Source organism: Ambystoma mexicanum, chromosome 10 (genome assembly GCF_040938575.1).
Source record: "Ambystoma mexicanum isolate Mex_15411 chromosome 10, UKY_AmexF1_1, whole genome shotgun sequence".
Lineage (NCBI taxonomy): Eukaryota > Metazoa > Chordata > Amphibia > Caudata > Ambystomatidae > Ambystoma > Ambystoma mexicanum.
Genome location: NC_090932.1, coordinates 1,481,457,431 through 1,481,481,587, shown reverse-complemented (window position 1 = coordinate 1,481,481,587; position 24,157 = coordinate 1,481,457,431). Strand labels below are relative to the sequence as shown.

Here is a 24,157-nt window from a genome sequence, read left to right as displayed (position 1 = left end):
CCCGGACCCCCCACCCCCGCATCTCAACATACACTGAACGTGTACACAATAACAACATACATTCAGGCAGACCCGACCCTCCCCATCCCCCCCAGAATCTCAACATACACTGCACTTGCACACAAACGCATTCAGGCAGACCCAACACACACACACCACACCCGCATATCAACATACAAGCAGCACAAAGATCAGACACACACACACACAATCATCCCCCTCCCAAAATAAAATCTGTACTTACCGGACGACGTGCTGGAAGGCAGTCTAGCTGGAACGCTGGCGAGGTCTGGTACTACGGCTGGCGTGGGCGGGGCAAGGCTTAAATGCCTTCCGGCATCAAGCGTTACTGGCAACGCTAGCCGTAGTGCTGGCCCTCCATTGGTGCAGCACACACGCACTACGTGGCTCGTATGAGCAACGTGGTGTGTGTGCACTGAACCAATGAGGGCCAGTGTTTTGTCCGGCCCGGAAGAAAACAGACTTTTCCGAATGGAGGGCGGCCAATGCTGCTTGCGGGCCACCCTCCATTAGGAAAGTCTTTGTTGCTGGCGGGCCGGATAAAACGGCATGGCGGGCCGCAACTGGCCCGCGGGCCGTATGTTGTGCCCCCATGAAATAGGCGTTCTCGAGGTTGAGGGATAACAAGAAATCTCTGTATTACAGTTGGGACAACACCGGTTGCAGTGTGACCATGCAAAATGTCTGTGCTTTGAGGAACTTGTTGAGCAGCCTTAGATCTAGAATCAGCCTCCGCCCCCATGACTTGCTGTGCAGTGCTTTTTTCCTTACCAGGAAGTAGCGGGAGTAGACGTCTGCACACTTCGACCTTTGGCACCTTCTTCACTGCCCCCTTTAGTTGTAGAGTTTGCACTACCTGCAAAAAGGGGTGTCACAACTTTTCTGGTTTATGTGCGGGAGGAAAGTCCAAAATATAGTCTACGAACTACAGCGAGAGGCCCTGCTGCAGGAGGGATAGCATCCATTTGTCCTTTTTGTCAAACCGGTCCTTTTTAGCCAGGGCAGTAGCAGTATGTGCGCCAAGGTGACTAGGCCATCTTTCCAGACGTCTTCCAACAACGGGATGGACAGTACAGATTTCCTGTGCTGCTCTCTGCACTGACAAAGCACACTTTCTTTTGGCTGCTCCTCTGGGACAAGGCCATTGAACCCTCAGGAAATTAGCACGTGAAAGGCCACCACCTCAACCAGGGGTGGGTTCTTGAGTGGAATGTCATCTGGCTCCCCATCACCTGTGATGAAATCGTCAAATGTATCCGTGAGGGACGAATTTCTATTTTCCATTTCTGTTTTTATAACGCGCCGACAGCCCCCAGGCATCAGGGTGTGGGGAGAACCTGAGAAGAAAGTAGCATAGAGAAACGGTAAAAACCGAGGACAGTTCAAGGAGGACAGGTAATCATATGTATACCTAGGGAAGACCCTGGAATGTCAGGTGGCTATTGAAATAGGTGAGTTTTCAGTAATTTCCTGAACTTGCTATAATTTCCTTCGAGTCTTAGATTCCCTGGGAGGCTATTCCAAAAGTTAGCTGCTTTGAACGGAAAAGCTCTGCCACAACCTGCTGCTCGTTTCATTTTAGGGATAACTAGGAGGCCTATGTCGGCTGATCTCAGGTTTCTCCTACGTATGTAGAGTGAGAATTTCTCTTTAAAGTATCTTGGCGCCTTACCATGTAGGCATCTGTGGACGATCGTCATGGCCTTGAAATAGACTCTCTCTTCAATTCTGAGCCAATGAAGATCTTTCCTTGCAGCCGATATGCGTTTTCCATATTTAATTTTCTTAACAATGCGAACGGCCTCATTTTGCATGACCTGGCATCGTTGGAACTCTTTCTTGGTGGCACCCACCAGTAACGCATTGCCGTAATCCAGACGGGATAAGATGATCGCTCTTGCAATGTTTGCAGCGTTTGTTTCACTTATATAAGGTCTGATGGCTCTCAACAAGCGCAAGTAGTATGTGTTGTTTTTATGTAGATAATTTACTTGTGCTTTGGCCCCCACTGATGCTTCTACCAACTTCCCTAGTGTTTTGACTTGGGGTAGGACTGGGATTTTGGCTTCTTTTATCATGAAATCCCTATATTGATCTCCTAGTTTAGATCTTGCATACTGAGATCCAAAGATCATGAGCTCAGTCTTGCTATTGTTGACACATCCAGTGCTTCTGCATCCAGATGTCAATGATTTTATAGACTTCTTCTATTTTCGCACTTTCTATAGTGTAGTCTCCCGTCATTTCAAAAACCAGCTGAGTATCATCGGCGTAGTTAGTGAAAAACACACCAATGCTTTCCAATAGTTCACATAGGCTACGCATGTAAATGTTGAAAAGCAGAGGAGACAGGCTGGCTCCCTGCGGTACTCCAAATAGGACGAGAGCTGCTTCTGAGAATGTATCTCCCCAATGGATACGTGCCCTCCCATCACTTAGGAAGGACGCTATCCAAGTCAGTGCTGTAGGAGAGCAGCCTATGGTTTTATCTAGAGCCTCTTGTAGTAGTTGATGGTCCACCAGATCGAACGCTGCACTAAGATCCAGCAGCATAAGCATCCCTGACTTGCCCTGTTCTATCAGCTCTAGCATGTGGGATTGTAGGTCAAGCATAGCTGACTCCGTACTATGTGCTGTCTGTTCTAAAGCCCGATTGCTGTGTGTGCAACATTTCCAGCCTTTCCACGTGTTGTTGTAGCTGATTCGTGGCAATTTTGTCCAGAATCTTCAGTACAAAATTGGAGTTTGTTATTGGGCGTAGGTTGCTGGGGTCTTTCGGATCTAAGCCCGGCTTTTTGATCAGAGGAGTTATAGTTACTTTTTTAATGGTGTTAGGTATTTTCCCTTTGGAAAACGAGGCGTTGATTATTTTGGTGAGGGTTGGTGCAAAGAGCTCTTTATTATCCAGGATAATTTTTGTGGGCAGGATGTTCTCTGCACAGGAAGTTGGTTTCATTTTAGACAATACCTGGCAGAAATCATCCTCTGTTATGGCTTTGAACTGGAAGCTATCTATATTTCCTGGTCTGGGCTCTTCTGTGGTACAAGTTTCTACACTGGTGGACTCCCTTGCCTGTATTATATTAGTTCTGGCTTTTAAACTTTTAGCAGCAAAGGCTTCTTGTACTCTCTCACAATCTTCTTTAGAAGGGTTATGTTGTAGTGAGAGTGCCTTTGGTTTTTCGATTGACTTGAGAATTTCAAAAAGTTTACTCGTTGAGTTAGCAGCTGACTCTATTTCTCTGTTATAATAATTAAGTTTGGCTTCTTTAACTGCCTTTCTGTACTCTAAGTCCTTGCGTTTCCAGTCATTTCTTGTGATTGGTTCCGAAACCATGCTCTTTCTTTGGCACGTTTCTCTTGTTTCAGTGAGTTAATTTCATCATTGTCCCATTTGCAAAGGTTGTTATTTTTCCTAACTGACTTATTTTTTTGTGGAGCATGCTTGTCCATTACTTTTTGCAGACCAGAGGTGTATTTATCTAGCATGGTCTCTGCAAATGATTCCAGGGTTTGCTGTAGGCACGGTGTCAGAAGTTCTGGCCCTAGCTTCTTGAAATTTGTACTTCGGATCACTATATGTGGGTTTTCTTGTCTTTTGAGGGGGGTTCCAATGTTATTTCAAAAGGTGACCAGACTGTGATCGGACCAGATACATGGCTCAGTGGAGACGCGTTCTGATTGTAAATGGTTAGTGCACACCCAGTCCAGCTGGTTCCCTTGGGGTGTAGTAGGGTCATTGTTGATAACGTAAAAGCCCGTGTTATTCAGGGACTTTTCTAATGTCAATGCCGCTTTATCCGCTGGGTCCCCCCCCTCCACCTGTTCATATCACCTACTAATAAGGTGGCGAAGTTTGCCGAGGTTAGCTTGCTGATTTCACTGGCAACCTAATTTTAAAATCTAAGGTTAGTGCTGGGGGTCTATAAACCACAATAATGTTCAGACAATTATTGGGTGTATGGGTCAATTTTAATTGAATTGACTCAAAGCCTATACATTCAAAACTGGCTTTGAATAGATGCAGGGCTTCTTTTGCTATGACTGCCACTCCACCGCCCTGTCCCTTATCTCTATTTTTGTTGTATATAATGTATCCCTCTGGGACGGCGGTTGAAACAACAGGCCCAATGGGCTCCTTCAGCCAGGTTTCTGTTAGGCAGACTAAATCCAGGTCCCTCTCTTTAATAAGGTCATGGACATTTTGGGCATGTTTACTTAAAGAGCGCATATTTAAGAGACCTATTTTCAAGCTGGTATTGACTAGTGTACGGTCTGTACTCTGCCTTGCCTTTTTAAAAGGTTGTTTTAAGGAGGGCTCTGTACTCCCTGTAGCGTCTTGTTGGGATGGTGTGGGGGGGGGGGATTGCTGAAAAGCAATGCTATCCGGCATGCTTCTAGACATTATGGGAGTTTCACCCAATATCTTTTTTTTAGAATGCGTGTCAACCACATCGTCCAACTGGTCAGGATCAGTGTCAGTCCCAGTGTCGACAGCCTTTGCGGTACTGGCAGGTGTCCACCCCTTCTGGGGGGCGGGGGGACAGGGAATGTCATCCACCTCCCTGGAGGGGCCAGGGACATCTGCATGAGGACACCTATGAGGTATTGGAACCGGGGCTGGTGCAGGCAGCCGTTGTTGCAAGGTTGCCACCAGTGTGGTCAAGGTAGATAAAAGGTCCAGTGACATTTCTTTATGGATGCAGTACTGGAGCCGGCTGCATTACAGGCGAATTGCCCTGTGCTTGGGATGAATGCAGAGGAGATAAAGGTGGGAATCTGATCAGGCTTGCCTCATCCAGCGGTGTACTGGATTGCCTTTTGGGAGGAGATTTGCATGGTGGCGACATGATGGTCTCCTCCTCCGAGACTGAGGTTTGCTTGTGTCTCCTTTTGCTGGTGGCCTGGACCTCATGCGACCTGGACCTCTTACCAGAGGTGGTTCGCTGGGCAATCCTGCCCTGCCATAACAAGGCATGAATCTGTACTAAATCAAAGTCAGAGGCCCCGCCTGTGACCTCTTGCAACGCAAAAAGAAGAGGGCGATCTCGCAGCATCTTGCTTAAAAACTGTCAGATTTCGCAGTCCTTGATAACATGGTGCGGATGAAGGCAGTATAGGCAGTCATCGTGCTGATCCTTCACGTAGACGTTCTTACGTGCACAGCGGGCACAGGTCTTGAACAGGCTCTTCCTTGTGGATTCTGCCGCCGTGAGGTAGGCCCAACTGCGCAGATGAACTTCATCAAAAATTACCGGCAGCAGGAACGGCCTATGGAGCTTGTACTGTCTCTGCTAACACCAGTTGTCGAGTGGATTTCGAAAAAATATATATTTGTAGAAAGATGGGAAAATGTTATGTTTTAATCATAGAAATGTTCAAGAGATGATTTTTGAGGACTCCTTACACCATTGTGTGGTAAAGAATCTGAAGATGGCCGACAGGCGAGGAACTATGGGAGGTGTTCCGATTGGCTGTGGGCAGTATGACCCGAAATTACTGTAATGGAGCACAAAAGTGACAAAGCTTTCAGTTTAAGTGTAAACTGCTCAATGTTACCGAGGATTCCCTAGCTGACGACGGGGAATATTCACAGCATGTGAATCAATAAAAGTTCCAATAGTGGAGAATTTACCCTTATGATGTTTGAGGCCTCTTTTGGTGGGGGGTTTGTGGAATAATCTTTCCCCATCTTTCTAAAGCTTCTTCCCCCTCCTCCTTGTGAGAAGCCGCACAATACTGTTGAGTAGCCCTGCAGGCTACACACAAGTCAGCAGCTAGTGCCAACTTCTTGGTGTCAAGTTCTTTAAAGTCAGCCAGGTGCTGTCTCAACTTGGAGGTGCGAGCATCAAAATGCTTTCTAGCATGGCAAGATTCCTCATGACATCAAAAGTATTCACTTTATGGCCCTTAATCCACCCATCTAAGTTTTTCAGGCTCTGACACACCCAAGTGGCAAACAAGACACTATTCTTTTTTCTATGGTCTCAAGCTTTTCAATTATTGGGAAGGGGTCATCCCAAACCAAGCTATGAGAGCTAATGTAACCAACTGGTAATCTTCTCGATCAGCATCATTCAACTCCATCACAGCACCACAACCATTCTGGGGGAGCGTAGAGATGACCCAGGTAACTTACTCACTGTCACATATAGCTTGTAATTTGCATGTAAACTCAAACATTTCTAACCAGTCAAGAATATCAGTCTTCAGATCATACACACTCACCAAATCTTTGGCAAACAACTTCCTGATAGTGGAGGCATCGGACAGAGGACCCTAAAAGAGAAGGAGTCCAGAGACAACTTTTTCGTTTCATACTCCTGCTGCATCGCCTTTTCTCTGAGTCAAAGATATTTTTGTAGTTCTTTTTCGCTTATTTCAGACTGCATTTCCAGTTTCCTGAATCCCAACTGGCGTTTCATCTTTTCAATTTTCAGAAGAATTTCTGGGAACATGTCAGTAGATGATGGGGTCATTGAGGTAAGAGCTGGAGGGGAACTACTAGGCATAGCTACTTCTTTCTCCTCCGATTCTTCCCCCTCAGGTAGAGGAGGACTTTGGTCTACATCTTGACCTACCATTATCTTCAAGCATATCAATATTGGGAGAAGGGGCAACAGGCCTACTTACAGAGGTATGGCGATCCAACAAGGTTTGGATCAGTTCACATTTTGTCCCTTTAATAACTAAGACCTCTAGATTTACACATTTCTTTACGTTTCTCAACTGTAAGAGTGATGAGAGCCTCTGCTTTAAAGTTTTCCATGTTACAGCTGGTTTACGTATTGTGGATCGATTCACTTGAGACAGGTACAACCAAGACTCAATGTAATCCAACACTACACAATCCCATCAGCTTTAACACCAGTGTTACGGGAGTTTCCCTAAAGTCCATTTGCGGAAAGACTATAAAACTATCCCTTGGTATACAAGGCCCAACTTCTCGTACAAGTCTCTACTATTCAAGGTTCTGGTAGTATGGCAGAGCAGCAAGGCTTATTTTAAGAGGGACATGTGAGCTGTAGGTAAGTACAATTTACTCAGTAAATACATAGGCCCAAAGAAACGCACACTTTTAGTTATAGTAACATTGTTATGTATTGTGTATACACAAGGTTAAAGTTAAATCTCAGGTAAGGAAGTACTATTTCAAACTAAGTAACACAATAAAAAGCAATACTTTGGGTGAGTAAACCTCCCTATCTAGGTATGAGTTCTACCATGCACTTTCCCCCTTTTCCATGCACTTGTGCTTTCTTAAATGTCACGGGGCCTAGTAAGATTGCGGTTTTCTTTTTTTTTTTGTTCTTCCTTGTTCCCCTCCCTTTTTGCCTGGTTGTGCTCTGAAACACTTGTGTACGAGCGCAATATAAATAAAATATCATTTCATTTCAAAGTCAGATTGGAGTTAAAGCAGGTATGGAACAGATGCAAGAAAGGCAAAGGTCGAAAGGGCTCTTCAATAACAAGTAAAGGGCTTTAGTTGGTCAAAAAGGTTACCTGGGACCTTTGGAAAGGCTCCCAGTGGGCAGAAAAGCGTTAGTCCTGGGCGGACGGCATGGGTGAACGCCCAAACACCAGAATCATCACTCAGGCAATAAAGGAGCGACAGAATGACTTATGGTATGCACTACCACAAGTCCCACAGTACCCGAGGAGTTGTGCAGAAGATGCAGCTGGATTCTTTCATGGTGCAGCAGCGGTGGACCAGGTCTCCTGTTGCTTGGTCGTGGTGACGAAAAGAGGGACTCTGGAAGGGATGTTGCTGCAGCAATTGAGAGTAAGGACTCCCAGCAAAGGATTCTCTGTGCGCCAATGTCCGTCTGCAGTTTTGGCACCTTTTCAAAGGCCCCAAGGATGAACGTTTATCGCCCAGTCAATCTGCCTCAATTCTTCGGTCCTGCACTCAGGGCAGGGGATTTTGAGGAGGATCTTGCCTCTGGAGGTCCAACCGGAGCCCAAGGTTCTGTGGGGATTCGTTCACGGGAAGACAATGTGCTGCAATATGGTCAAAGGTCCCAGGGTATTGGCGGTTTGCAGCCCAAAAAGGTCACAGCATGTTGTGGGATGGCTCATCTTAAAGGCCCTATGGCCGATTGGTCCCACCAGCCAAAGGGAAAGAGGAGTCCTCTTCGGAGCTCCTCTGTCGATTAGAAAATGGGGTCAGAATAGCAGTGGTCGACTGGTCTTCTGCCTCAGGACCTTTGCATTTTATCAGGAATTCTCACTCATCCTCTGCAAACTTTTCCTGCAGTTTACAGAAAAGGGCAGGTGGCTGTCCCCCAGTGGGCACTGGTTTATCTCAGGCACACCAGAAGACAAAGGATAGCAGAGTTTCGGGATCCTCCCCGGTTTCCTGTCCTCGCAGACACACTTGAGCCTTGGCAGGCTTCACAAATGACTCCTGCCAAACCAAAGACAAAACTCAAACCAGGACCTGCTCCATCCAGGTTGGCAGAGGAAGGAACAAGAAAGGACAACCACACAAGAAATGGCGATAAAAAGAAAGACGACACCATTCTGGGTCAATGGTGACCCTTCGTTGCATAACTGCAACTGTGGAGACAGAATGCGAGTATCAATTACACAAAGGTAGGTATAACGCATCCAATACCACCAGCCAAAAATGTATGCTTGTCACTGTAAAAGAGATGTTACAGGAGCAATGAGAAAGGAGAGTCTAGGTTTCCCCTCAGCACTCCACATAGGGTGGTGTGCTGAAAAGAATATAAAAAGGAGACCCCAAAGGGCTCCCAGCAACACTATACAAAAGGTGCTGTGTGATGCAAAAGTAAACCCGATGCCTTAAAAAGGTATGGTGGAGAGCAAGACTCCATAAACCAAAGTAAAAACACAATGAAAAGGGTTCCCATGGTCAGAGAAAAAAAAAGAATGACTGAGGGGGGTAAAAAGGCTGCCCTCCGTCACGAGAACAAGAAAAGGGTCCAGAAGTCCAGAAAAATGTGCTTGGGGTCTCAGAGGTAGAGGGGATTTGGCATAAAAATGAAATATCTCCCTAACAAAGACTTGTAGTAAATCCCTGATAAGAATCCAACACAGGATTGTCAGTGGTGACCAAAGGAATAGCCCATGGTAGCACACTGCCAGCTAAATTGGAGATCATATACCCAACATTTGCATGGTCCTTTGGGAAAGATTACTGTTTGAAAGTAAATTGAACTGTACAGGCATCCATAAATTCCTTGAACTTCACTGGGTTTCCATAAAATCTACCACCAGGAAGCGGACCAGGAGGAATTTCGGCGACTATATATGAGGTTGAGTCACCATCTGTCTTAAGGTGGTGGTATTTTTTTTTACGGTCTGGAACTCTACAGTCAAAGCCTTGCAACGAATCCTGAGATGTCACTTCTCCCCTTCCCACGAGGCCAATGTGGAGAGGCAACCACCCGATAGTGCCCCTGGGGGTGGTACTCGGTGGAGGATCTCATGTGAAGAGACCTCCCCTCTGGGGAAAGGGGAAAAGGGAAAACATTGTGGGGAACGCAGCCTACCCACCCTCCACACATGCCCTATAAACCCCTTCAGTCCTCAGACCCCACTTCCAACACAAACTCCCATAGTGAGCGCAGCCCATGTACTTAACCAAAGATCATTGAGAGCCCTCACGGTTTGTCTGACCCAAGTACTGGGACAAGGTGGCCTGTAGGAGGAATAAGGACTGGCATGACAACCACAATTGCAGGTGTTGACGTTGCGCCCGGGTGGAGCCTGCATAATAAAAAGGAAACCAGAAGAAGGGCCATTTGTTTTTAGCCCACAACTAACCCAGGAGTCTCAAATCGCGTCCAGTGAAGAACCAGGCAGAGTGCGGACGCAGGCGAGCAGCCGTGTTAGTCCAGAGGAGGTCAAGCAGGAAGCAACCTCCCTGCCAGTCCTGAAGAACCGTGCAGTGGCACGGCCGTGAACAGGTGGACCAAGCGCTCGGCTGTCAGGGCTAAAGTCGGGAAGTAGAGAAGCACAACGCACTGGTGCTGCCATCAGAATGCCAGATCCCAGGAAGAAACGTAGAGCTAGCCGATCCCAGTGGCAGGTATGGAGAAGTTTCGGGAGGTCAGGTAGGGACGCAGGGTAGGCGGTAAGAGGATCTTAAAGTAGCAGAACATTTGCTCAGCCCAGTGGCCGAACGAGAACCACTGACCACCAGAGAGGGCTCTGGGACCCTAACAAAGAAGCACAGCATCTCCCTAGTATTAGTACTTGGCGAGAAAGTGAGCCAATGGAGCTGAACCGAAGAGTGAGAGAAACCAGGGTCGGGGACCCACATCAAGAAGAGAGACATCGTCCTTATGGTCACACTTGGCAGCAGAGTGAATTAAGTGGGCCAAAAACGAAGAGATAGGAAGCAAGTTCTGGGACCCGAAATCAGAAAATAGCACGAGTCATCTTTCTCGTTGCATCATTTGGTAAAGAGAGAGATGCCAAGTGAACCCAATTAAAGAAGTGGCAGGACCCTTCTAACATTCGAGAACTGTGGCCTCAAACCCTGGTCTCCCTATTGCTGACACCTATTCCAGTGCTTCCGCCAGACAGACACTCACCGACATCCTCTTTCTCGTTCCTTCCCAGATCTATGGACTCTTCATATGATCTCTGTGCTCTGTCCTGTCTCCTCCTCTCCCATTAATGGTGGCACCCGATAGGAAGCTCTCATGGCTCCCTTCAACTCCTTTGAAGTCATCATTAATGTCTACCTTAATGGCACTGTCATGGTCCAAGGCCATCAGGCCAATTGCCTCCTCTTTGACAGGCGTTTCCCTCGCCTCATCAATTTCCTTTCATCTCCTGCTGTCCCCTCCTCTGCCCCCTTGGTTAACCCTCCTCCTCTGCCCAACTCAGGCTCCTTCACCTCCGCAGGGCATAGCTCCGATTTATACCCCTCCCCAGCAGGTACTCTTCCGTTACTTTTGCAACTCCCTCTCCCTTTCTATCCTCCCCTCTGGCCCGACTCACTCTTGATTGTCTTGGTCTCCTCTGACCTCTCCCTCTCCAACCCTCTGACCACTCCCCTCTCCTGGTGCGATCACTCCCTCCTCTCCTCTCATCTCATCTCTCCCTCTCTGCCCCCCGCGCCAAGTCTATCCCAACACCTCCACCTACATTCTCGGACATCCGGCCCATGAAGCGTGTGCCATTGGAGGCTTCTACTCTTCTATTTCCAATACTCTTGCCTCTGTCATAAGGATCAGCTTCAAGCCCAAAGCCAAGTGCAATTATTGATACGACTCTGACGTAGTTACACTTAAACGTAACTGTAGGGTGGCTGCGGGGAAATGGGGGGCTTCTTGTTCATCCTCTGACAAACTGTCCTATCGCCTGCTCCAAAAGGCAATACCGACTCTCTGTCCACACCAAGAAGAGAGCCCACATTCAAGCCTGCGTCTCTGCAGCATCTAACAACTTGGTCGAACTCTTGAAAATCTGCAAGGAGCTGGCCAACCCTGCGGCAGTCTCTACCCCTGCTGTTGCCTTCCAGGCCCTTTGCACGGTCCTTGCCTCTTACTTCATCTCAAAAACCCAGGACATCTGTCCAACCTCTCCACCCTCCACCCTCTTTCTCCTCCTTTCCTCTTTTCTCCCCAAATGAGGTCACTAGGCAAGTCCTATCTATTGAAGTCTTGTCAAAACAGGTTCATCCCTGTTCTTCTAAAGCCATTAAGGACCACATTGACACCCTCGCTCCTACCCTGGCTAATTTCTGCAAACTCTCCTTCGCCACTGGAGCCCTCTCCTCCGCATCCTTCTCAAGAAACTCACATCTTATCCTTCTTGCCCGGCTAACTATTGCCCAATTTCCACCACTCCTTTTCTAGGCAAGCTCCTGGAAAAGCTGGCCATCTCTCAGCTTAGCCTCCACTCTGATTCTGTTGGCTGTCTCCACGACCATCGGTCTGGCTTTAGAGCTGCCAAAAGCATGGAAACTGCTCTCCTGAACATCTATGAAGATCTGCTCTCCAACCTTGACTCTAACATTCCCTCTGTCCTCGTCCTACTCGATCTCCCTTCTGCCTTTGACACGGTCAACCATAACATCCTGCTCAACCGTCTCTGTGACAACCTGGGCATCACCGATCAGAATCTGGCTTGGCTGACCACCTCTTTCTCGCTGATCGACCCTGCAAGGTCAAACTTGGGTCCTTCCTTTCCTCCATCTCACTCTCTACCTGCGGTGTTCCCCAGGGGTCCAACCTCTCACTCTGGGTCTTTAACTAATACCTGGCAACTCTTGACCACTGAATTGCCATTTTCTGCTCAAATCTCCAGTGCTATGCTGACAACACTCAACTAATTATCAGGCTTCCCTCAGCCACCTCTTCTCCTTCTCTCATCTCCGACTACCTATTTGCCATTCAGGATTGGTGTGCTGACAACCGAGATCCTCCTCATCGGCACATCTTCACCCTCCTTTCCTGTCACTCTCTGGCCGGCCTCCTTTGTCCCTCCTCCTACCCCCACCTGCGTTGCCAAGAACCTCAAGGTCATCTTTGACTCCTTGCTTTCCTTCTCTGCCCACATCTCGGATGTCTCAAAAAGGTCAAACGTCCTACTGTACCTCCTCAGAGGTATTCTGCCTTTCCTCTCCTTCGCCCAGAAGCTCACCGTCTCTCGAGCCCTGGTTCTTTCAAGGTTGGACTATTTCAACAGCCTCTTTTTAAATCTACCTGCCTCTACTCTCCGCCCTTTGCAACTTATCCAGAACAGGACTGCAAGACTTGTCCTCGTCCTCAAGCCCTGAGATCGTATCTCTCCAGCCCTGAAATCTCTTCACTGGCTCCCAGCGGCTACAAGGATTAAATTCAAGACCCTTTGCTTTGTCCACAAGGCTTTCTGGGGCCTGGGTCCAAAATACCTTCAGCTGTCCCTCCCTAAATATCTTCCCTCCCGAGCCCTTCACGCTCCTCCACCAACTCCCTCAGGGTCAGTAGTTTTTCTAAGAAACAAGCTGGGGTATGTTTGGAAAGTGTTTAACAAGTACAAATTAAATTATCTTGTTAGCACCAAAAAGAACATGATGGTGTAGTGCATTCCTAATGATATATATGCACTGGAAATAGAGGTGTGACTTGAACTGGAGATCTGAGGGAGGGATAGCTTTTCACTTCACTTTGTCTTGATACATGCATCTTCCCCATTTACATGTGAAAGCCACCCGTAAACAAAAAAACAGGGGCTAGCCCTTTACTTTTGAAAACCTTTACAGCCTGTACAGCGGCAACTAATTGTTGCATTTGGTCCATTTTCGGCAAAAGTCGCTTACGGTCAGGTATATAGCGAGCACTAGCCTTAATTTGTGATCTATACCATGTTTGATGCTGGAAGAGGGATCCCCAGGAATATCAGATCCCTGTTTGGCAACAGGAGGTTGTGTAAACCTTGGGAAACCCTCCTCTGGAAGAAATCCCTTGATGATGCACAGGAACAAGGAGATGGTGGTAGTCGGCTCCACAAATGGACAATTCCCATCCGGCAACATAGAATGCGGAGGAAATGAAGAAGGGCAAGGCCCAGCAACGGAAATAGATGCAAGTAACGTAGGAAGGTGAGCATAGGCAAGTACAAGGCAAGGAAATAGGGCTGAAGAAGGCATAGGAACTGGGAATTCAGAAGAGGATGCGCCAGGGACGGAGAACAAGAACAGGAGGGACGACAGGATAGGGGCAGCGTCAGTACTCAAGAAAGAAGGAACCCAATGCACTTACTGCTTCTGCTGCCTATATCCGATCCCTCTGCACGGCGTTCTTTACCAAACGCGCAATGGGTGAGAGGCACCATCTTGGAAACAGCTGAAGCGGTGTGTTCAGTGTTAAACTTCTGAAAAACCCAGCGCCATCTTGGAAACGGTGTAATAAGACACACAGAAGTCTGCTTCCATCTGTGCCCCACAGACCAGTTGTGGCATTTTCTCATGATATCGCGTACCTTATTAATATGAGCTGTGCCAGCCTTCCTGCAAGAGACCAACCAACATGACGAGGGCCAGGGATTATTACTTGGGATGGGTTGGTAAAGAATGTCTCATCACATAATTCCAGGGATTGTTGAGTTGTCCTCATAATTTCCAAGAACGGCCCCTTCATGGCAACAATGGTAACATTGAAACCCATTACTTTAAAATATCATAATTTCTGGATGCTTCTCTGTAACATGCAAGCCCTCACTTCGAGGGATCGGGTCTTGTTCACAAGGTTGCACAACACATCCAGAGGACTTCCTAAATGTGCGTGAATGGGGCTGGAGGAGAAAGGGGAAAAAAGTTTGAGCAATGTATTAGATAATGTCCAGGAAAGGCCATGGATCCCCATGTTACACCCAGGCAGAGCATTAAGTGCTTTTAAGGTTTTGATTTTGGAAAAGGCATCCTCTGATGTCTGGGGACTGCAAATCCAACAGAGAGAAAAAACCTCATTCATTAAGCAGCATACACCAAGGTTGCCTTTATTTCTTCCTTACGTCTTTGAGAGAAACAGAGCTACATGAATAACTGAATTGGCTACATCTGGATGTCAGCCCGTGCATCTGTGAGCCCAACGGGCACCTAGATTCCTCTCATTTGCATGACTAGATGACCACAGCAATAAGGACATGGTAGAGTGAATTAAAACGAATAGAGCCAGCTAGGTTAGTGGGTCCACAGAGTAAGATAAGAAAGGAGATAGACATGATCAGACTGGAACATGATCCAACTGGAACAGGAGCTAAAGGAGGCTTACGTCTCCTACAAGATTCCTATAGATTATGTCATTGAAGTCTCTAGAAAAGAAATTCTCTCTCGCTGGGATGAAAGTGCCCAGTTCCAAACATGCACCCACCTATTTTGAGCAAGGAGAGATTACTGGAACACAGAAGAGATTTAGAGAGTGAGGAAATAGTTGCCAGAATACAACTGTATGATGCAACTCTATGTGCATACTCGAAATGATTATCAATTCATGTAGGTATATGCCCAGCTGTACAACTTTGAAAATGAGGTTGAAGGAGGGAGAGGGCCTTCCCACCTTGGTGGGACAAGCTGCTAAAATACTAGAGTAACCAACCTGTAGGGAGGAAGGACATTCAGTAGTTGCTGCTAAAGCATTTGCAGCAGGGTTTTGTACATGCCATTTTCAGTTTTGACTACAATGTAGTGCGTAAATGCCACCAATAAGCCTAAACTATTGCATTAAATCAAGGACAGGAGGGAAATTGGATGTGAGCAGGGAGATACAGCTTGTGGGTTTTTGGTTATTTACCCACCCATTCACATGCTAATCCTGGGGTGCCTTCTTTTGTAGCTAGCTCCATCAACATCATACTTGCTGTATACGGCCATAGAGTGTTATTTCTAAGTAGTCCGCAGAGTAAATGGCATAACTGGAGATGTAAATGTATTCATGGACTAATGAAAAGGTCACCCAGTGGTGTCATCAACCAGCCCCTTGATCAATAACCACTATGTGTCATGGAATATGTTCCTTGCACTGAAGTCCTGTTAAAAATCGCACTAGCAAAGCCAATAGTTTTGGCTAACATATAGGTATTAAGTAGGACCTTTTCCAGGCACTATCATATGCAGGTACTCGCACCATTTTACAACTGTTGGCATTTTATGGCCAGGTCACACCATTACAACAGTGCCTGGCAATCTATTATCCCACATATACACAAAGTCAAAACTCTGTATTTGCCAATGCTGGCAATGGTTTGAGTGTTCTCCACAAACCTTGAGGCACGTCATCATCATAAGAATAGATAAGGTAGGAATTGCATGTAGGAGATGCATGACAACACAGACTAAAAGGTGTTTGCGAAGATCCTGGATAAGAGACTTGAGAGGTTATTCCATAAATCTGGTCATCCTGAACCAGTGCAGATTTGTGTCGCATAAGAATGTGACAGATTACAAGAGGAAATTACTACAAATGCTGAGAAATTGTAGTGGGACACAGGACTAATTATCGGTTGTGTCAGAGATTCTGAGTAAGCGCTTAGCTGGCCCGAGTGGGAGTACCTGCCCTACTTGATGTCCTGGATTTGGCATCAGTGAAAAATCCTCAACATGATATTACCACCTGCCTTTTGAGAAATGGTCAATATCTGAACAATTCACACTGGAGAGGGGGACAACAGAAGGGTGCCCACTGTCACCTTTACTGTTCATGATAGCAATGGAACCACTGGCATTAGAATACAGTGTGACAACTGTATTGCGAGCCTAGAATGTGGCATTACACTGCAAAGACTATGGCTATAGATGGATAACCTTCTGGCCTTGGAGGAATATCTTTTGCACATGGTCAGTCTTGAGTTCAGACACCTTTGGAGGCGTATGTGGCTACAGTATGAACTGGTCTAGGTCTAATAAGTTACTGGATCCATTGACAACTACTGTACGGTTTCCAATTTAGGGGGGTACCCGAAAAAGAAAATAAAGTATATCGGTCTGTGGATACCGGCGGTCACAACAAGCATTATGAAGCTGAACATGTTTGACTAATGGGATACAATCAAGCTATACTCGTGGGGCAAAACCAACTGCATCAATATGTTCATTGTACCAGTTAGTGTCCTTTTTGTACTGCAACTTTCTCTCCATTGATTTTAATGGGGCCTTGAGCATGTGTGTTATGGGTTTTGTGGACAGGTGCTTTAGCCCCACTCACCTGTTGTACTCATTTAGTTTAAGGTGCACTGAGGAGACCTTCCGGCTCCCAATACCGATAGAGCTTTTCCCATTCCGATTCACTTTTAATGCAGCACAGGCTACTTGGTCATACACTTTTGCAGTGTCGGGCCAAGACCTCCCAGTCAATGTTGTGTGAGTGAAATTGGGTCTTGGCATGGTCTGGTCCCAATTTTCACTCCAGCCATGGTATGTCTGTTAATGGGCAGATGTGGAGTAGCTGGGTGTTAATGCCTGATTGAATGGTGCAGATCCTCACCACTGGAATTCTTGTGTCGCACCCAGTCTGAATGTAAGATAAAAGGAGATATTTATTTATTTACATTTGTAGAGCGCACTGCAGCCCATAGACATCGGGGTGCTATATGAAGCCATTAAAGATGTTGCTCACAGGAACAAAAGTCGGAAGACAGAAGTCACAAAGCAGGAACACCAGAAGACTGCGCTGCAGACCAACACTGCCAAAACCACCGACTTGGAAACCTCTGGGCCCTCTTCTAGCAACAAGAGTGTATAAGAGTGGACCCGGTCCATCAGTCACTTTCATCTCTCAGCCTAGTGGGATTGACCAATCACGATTGCTGCTCCTCTCTGGACATCCAAAGGGTTGCTGGATCACTCCAGTGTTGGAACACTGCAGAGCCATCCTGGGTGGAACTCAAACCTGATCACCTGCTGCTGCTGTTCTCCACTACGAAGAGTGGCCAGCCTGGAATGCGTTTTATATACCGCCTATAACGTGAAGCCTGCATGACCCTGTGCGGGATCACCCAACCAAATTTCCACGCTTAAATTGGCTTTGGTGTCCTACAACTGAGTTTAAGCAGTCATCCTTCACTTTGCTACTCCAGATGTGGGTCGTTAGTCCTGCGAGACCAAAGAATCGAAGCTAGCCATACCAAAATCTGGCATGGAAAACGACCACTGGACCCAGGACCTCCTGCAACTGGCGCTTTGAAACAGTAAGCGCCTAACAAGTGACCAATAAATAAAATAAACTAGATCAAAGGCACGATTAGCTGTCCCCAATTATCCATACTTATCTAGGGGGCGTATTCCTTCAAGTCAGAATTTGGGGGCTGAGACTACATACCACTTTTAATGTCCCCCCGGTTTTCACAGGAATTCAACGGGAACAAAGCTCAACAGGTTACACCCAGCACTCTCCCACAATATGAAGGATCACTCATGTTGGCTTTTCCCTTAATGCCAGTTTAAGATACCAGGCCATAGTCAGAAAACATGTCTTTGCTGGCTTCCCAAATACTTCCCACGTTTGCAAGAACACTCATATTAGTGTTGCAATGAAACGTTATGACATAGCAAAAAGAATGTGTTTGCTGGCTGCGAGCACCAATGCCCTCCAGCCAACCTCACATGCACATTCAAATAAGTAGTCTTGAACCCATACATCCCCCTCGTATGCGCACACAAAAACACACACACACACACACACACACACACTAGATTAAACAATTTACTAGCATACATACCCCATTCACACTCTCACGCATTCAGCAGAATTCATTCAGTCACATATTCTCCACCATTCATTCACTCGCACATTCGCCGGCATCTTTATTTATTTACTTGCACATTCACTGGCATCTTTATTCATTTACTTGCACATTCGAAAGCAATCATTCACTTTCACCCCCGTTCACTTTCACCATCACACAGGCCCACCTCACTCGGCCCACAGACACATACAGCACGCACATTCATTAACATGCAATCACTCACTTGCATACATGCACGCTATTTTTTTTTAAATGAATGAAATGCTTTAATGATCGTTGGCTCTGCTTAAGGCTCCCGCTCACTCCAGAGCTGCTTCAAAATATGCGCCAGATCACCCCTCAGGGAGAGGTATCAAACACCTCTCACTGATTCCTGGTGCCTTCACAGGGACGGACCACCCATGCCCTCTTAACCCTTGAGTATGTTCTGGGAGCAGGACCCACGCCAGCAGGGCCAGTGAGCCATGCAAGGCCGGGAAGCAAAAGGCCTCTGCATTGCATGTATAAATTGCCCTTGTGCAGCTGAGTTACTTCACCCAAAGGGAACCTCATTTCCCCACAACACTGTCACAGAGTAGCGCTCTGTCAGGTACGCTAATTCTAAGCAAGCGCTCAGGTTTTCAATGGACTGGTTTGGTTAAGCTCGTCCACGCCCCATTATGGACTTGCAGCTCCTGTTTGAAGGAATCCTGAAAGGTGGCTGGCTAAGAATGTCAATAGTTTGAGGGCTAGAAAGTGCCTTATTTGTCGAAGTGGCAATGTTGAGAAACTGTCATTCATGAGTAAATGTATAGTTTGAATGGGGAACACAAATGGCTGATATTTGAAGACTTCAAATAAACAAAGGGTATGTATGGATGGCTGCATATAGAGCGTATAGAAAACTAAGAAAAGCACTAGCTAAACTGGTCCAGATGGCTCCATTTACGAACGGTGGATCTTGTTTAAGCTACCGGCAGTCAAACCTCAGTGTCTTACACCCTACTAACCAGAGACTGAGAAGATGATGGAAGGCTATGTCAGGTATGGGCAAATAACTGACGAGAGAAGAGTGGCTATCATGATGTGCCAGCAATAAACAAACTTCAATGGGCTGAGCATGCCAGTACAAACATCTTAACATCATGCTGGCTAGACACCTGAAAGAATGTTTGGAAAGGGCCTGGGAGACATGAAAATGTGCATGGGTTATGCGCATACATTTGCTTCACCTGCTTTGGAATGGCAGCAAGTACTGCCCGGCTGGATTACCACTGAAGTTCTGTACACGCACATCGCAAACAAACGTGGTGTCTTTGTACTTGGGGAAGAGGAAGGTCTGTCTAGAAGACATTTTCAATCATAAAGGCACAGTTTAGAGGGGCACAATGCTCACTCACAAGATAATGCCGAGTAGATGGAAATACCCTATCAGCCCTTCTGTAGGGGATTGGCACAATTCAATCAGATACCGTGTCGAAAAAGCACTGCACCAACACAGAGGGGAGGACAAAAGGTTTTAGGTGATGAGATTCACGTAGGTAGAGTTTAAATCATAGTTCCATGTATAAACTAAAGATTGTGTGATCTGACCACAAACCTTTTAGTCTTAATAAATGTTTGATATAGATATTGTGTCAATGTGAACATTAAATGGCTCATAATATAGTCCTGTTTTACATTCTTAGTCAAAACCTCGTATGCCAAAAAAAGAGTCACAGAAGCCAACCTTTCCAGAGATAAAAGTGGTGATTGAATTCATTTTAGTATCCATATAAAAGGCTTTAGCTCCACTCATGCTTTTCTTCGTTCGCATTTCAACGTCAATTACAATATTTATAATCATTTTGAACAGCATGCATGCAAATATGTTAAATGCATGAAAAAAGTTACATAAACAGAATAGATCAATCTACACGGTGGGAATATTTGCATACAGTGAAAATAAATTCACACTGTAATGTTAAAGAAACAGGAAAGTGCCAACGTCCGTATATATGTTCCTCGTGCAGGGATTGGTTTCCAACTTTTTAATATATTTTTGTATGTTAACATTTATTTCAAAATCAGGTTAAACTGTTGCCCCTTGGTGACACTAAGCGAGACGACTAAATAACTGTCAACTCTACAGAGCAAAATCTTTTAAAGATGCGCGGATGCTAAAGAATTATCTTTTAAAACAATGTGTGATCCCAATACATACAGCTGTTTTACTTAATATTTCTCCATGCAAGTTCATGTTTACATCAAGTACATTTTTTTTTTTACTGAAATACATGCTGCTTCCTTTATAACACACCTGGGCCACTTCATTCACAGTTGGCGAGGCATCCAGCTCGCTGCCAACAGGCAGGGTTTGAGGTGTGTAGAAACCGTTAACAAGCAGCTCGTAGAACCGCATCCTGGTTTCACCTACATATCGGAAAGAAAAAGTTCAATCAACACAGCTGCAGCATTGTGGACGTTGAGGTTTTAAAAGATTGATACACCAATGGAAATCATCTCCTTTGGGCACTTTAATAAGGTGTTTATTTTTTGCTTAAAACACATTTCACATGTCTCCAACCACTTGCAGCTGAATGGAGCGCCACTTCCGTTAGCATTTCATTTAAACACAATCCCAGAATGTAAGTGTAAACAAAAAGTTACTGGTTTCTGCGTGCGATTATTGCAAGTGGACTAGTCATGCCAAAGGATTCTTAGAATTTGAGAGCAGTCAGTTTCACAGTTACAGAGCGCTTAGGTTTTCCGATTCTATGTGCGGGAAGGCGACCTAGTCTTAGTTTTGTTTGGAATTCTATTCTGGGACTTGTAGTTTTTCTAAATTTCAAAAGGAAAATATCAAAAAAATAAATAGAGTCGTCCCAGAATCCAAGGAGAAATTAACAGGACTGGGTGGCCTTCTCAGGCATGGCCACAGGAAATTAAGAGTGCTGCGGTTATAAATCTGGAAATATGGAATCAGGTATTGGTACTTTTGGTGGGACATTTCGTCATGTAAGTGATGGTATCATGTTATTAAAACAACACAGCTTACAAAAGAGCACACACTAGCACTTGTGTGCAACAGCATGTGGCATGATGGGATATCCGTGGGCATAATTACAAAAGCACAAATAGAACAACAAATCCCAATATGTAAAGGGCCAAGCAGTACTGTGTGCATAGATCATACGGCATTTTATTTACAAAAGCTCTATGTTGGAATTGATCCTAGGAAATACTTTATTGTTATACGTATTGCCATTGCAATGTTTAGTATGTTGCGGTTTGCAGTTTATTAATTAGTGGAGGAAGTGTGCAGGCTTGCAGGGTCAGTGGACAAGATGCTTGTGAGGAGCTCTATTGAGCTCGTCTGGTGTCTCAGCGTTCTACTGCCTTACTGGGGGATTCAAACAGTTTTTGCAGCGCGCAGGAAGTATGCAGTCTGGCAGTCCGGCGGCCTGGTGGGAGCTCAGGATTAAGTGGGTTGCCTGGATCAATCCGCAGAACTGTTACTATTCTGCTGATGCTCTGTTTTCTAGGCAGGCGCGCAACGTCATTGAGCTGACCGGGCTGAAGCCCCTGTACCATGGAAATGTTAGCTGAGGGGCGGGGCTTCCGTGCCCTTTAACAGTACAAAGGATCAGGAACATGCTTTTTGGCGCATTTGGTTCCTTCCGAGGCAAATCTGCATATTAGCATAATTGACCTAAAAACGTTTGACCTTTTTTTTTTAGACAAATTTAAAAAAATATATATATATAATATATTGCATTTATAGGATTGCGTCAACCCACATGTAAAATGTATTTGATTGTTTTCGGTTTTTGGTCTGTTTCAAACATGGGTGTTATGTTTTCTCACAATTACAATGATTAGAGGGTCTATTTACTTTTTTACCATTCCGAGATTCACAAGAATTCCAGACCTCTCTAGTCTTTTAGTTTTTACTCTTTCACTTCTTTTTCTTGTAAGGGCAACCAACGGATATTCTTTGTTGAAGTATTAATGCAACACAATGGAATAACAGTTACATGCACATTTGTCTTTATTTTCAATCTATCTCTTACTCCTATTGGTCTATAATTTTTTTTAAGGTTAGCTACATTATATGGGGCTTTTTGTAAGTGAGGTTTTATTATGTGTAGGCAATTGCCCTAATAATGATTTGGGAAAAGTGGTTTTAATTCATGCAAGTAACAAATGATTCAAGTGTAAAATACATCTGTTTTTAAGGATGCATTAAGCACTTTATCATGTTCTGACATAGAATTATGTCGTGAGGCAGCTAAATGCACTAGGCACTTTATAAACTGTAAATTGAATTTTCATGTTATCAAATGCACATAGCACTTTGACAACATCTGTTGTATTTTGCAAATTTTGCACAGCTCGTGAATACTGGTAAAGGTATTTGAACGGGTTAAACTAAGTACACTTGAATCGAAGAATTTAAAAGAATGTGTGCACTACGCACTTTATTTTAGATACTGCATGAAATTATTTAATTTTACTAGAACCTCACATAAAGCGGTTTTTGATAACTATAATCGCTCGCCCTGGGTCAGCCAAGCATGTCCGAAAAAGTATGTTTTGTTTTTCTTTGCTATTAAGCTTAATGAGTTTTAACACGCTTTAACCCATTCCAAGATGGCGAACTTGTATAAGAGACAAAAAAGAAAGTGTGCAAGACTCTCTACACAGAAGTCATAGAGTTGATGACTGTATAAATAGTCCTTCTATTGTGTCTGTTGCCCTAAACGTGAAGAAGCGGTCTGTTACCGCGAAACGCATCGTTTTTTGTGTTTGTTTCTCCTGTCCTGGACATTTGATGAATTAAAGTATTGATTTTTGGCTGACATTACCTGGTTTCCTGCCTCAGTGTTTTGCTGTGACTATTGCAAGCAAGACTGTTTCCCGGAGTGCCTTCCGCCTTTCCTGGACCTAGGTTCAGGGTTTTCAAAAAAAATTATATATATATATATATATATATATATATATATATATATATATATATATATATATATATGTATATATATATATATATATATATATATATATAGGTATAGGTATAGATTAGGTTGAGGGGAGGTGGGGGGCTATCGGGGGTCTCTCCCCACATTTTAGTCCGAAAAAAAGATCAAATAAATCCCATCAAGTGTGATTATGTCAAATGGACCCAAACCGGAAATTCGCCACCATGCATAAGAAAGGCTATGCTGCTGATGACAAAAGAAACGTCTTGTCAGTTCGTTACAGCACTGCAGGCTGCAGAGCCAGGGACACATCCTGTGTGTCTCAGGGTGGGGGCTGTGAGTCTGGGAAACAGGCAGTGCTTGATCCTCCAACCCAAGCAGATAGATTTGGTTTGGGTCTATTTGACCAAAACCTTTTACCTAATCTCATTTGATCAAATTTGTTTGACCTTTTTAGCAGTCTAAAATAGAGGGGGAGACCCACCCCACCCCGCAACCTCCCCCTCAACCTAATTTATACCCTTACCCCATATACATATATATTTAATTAGATTTGACCAAAAAAAAGGACAAAAAATTTGGATCAAATGTTTTTAGGTCAATTATGCGAATACCGAATTTTTCCAACTGCAAGATCACCAGTCACCTTGCAAATCTGTGACAGTTAAAGCGAGCAACACAATAAAGCAACCTTTGAAAATGTCTTCATACCCATAACGTCTAATATCTTGATATGCTAAAAAATACATTTTACTTTGATGTCCTTAGTTGAATGTTCTTAAAACCATACATAACACGCTGGAGCTTTGTGAATCTCCAAACCTAAGTGAGTTGATCACAAACTTATTTTATTGTGTGTCTTAAAGTGCTGAAAATAAAATGGGTAAATAGATATTTTGCATCTTATTGTTTTCCATTCAAGATGTGGACAATAAAAAGGTACACTGATATTATTTTGGCCCACCATGCTGCTATAAGGATTTACATGTTGTCAT

The 24,157-nt window shown here is 45.0% G+C and overlaps 1 protein-coding gene across 1 annotated transcript in view; it reads right to left on the bottom strand.

Annotated features, from left to right (window-relative positions):
• Positions 1-24,157, bottom strand: part of SETD1B (SET domain containing 1B, histone lysine methyltransferase) — a 993,120-nt gene that overhangs the window by 883,273 nt on the left and 85,690 nt on the right. Inside the window, exon 5 of the mRNA XM_069619589.1 lies at positions 20,504-20,616. Coding sequence (XP_069475690.1) covers positions 20,504-20,616 — 113 coding nt within the window. The remainder of the gene's footprint in view (positions 1-20,503; positions 20,617-24,157) is intronic.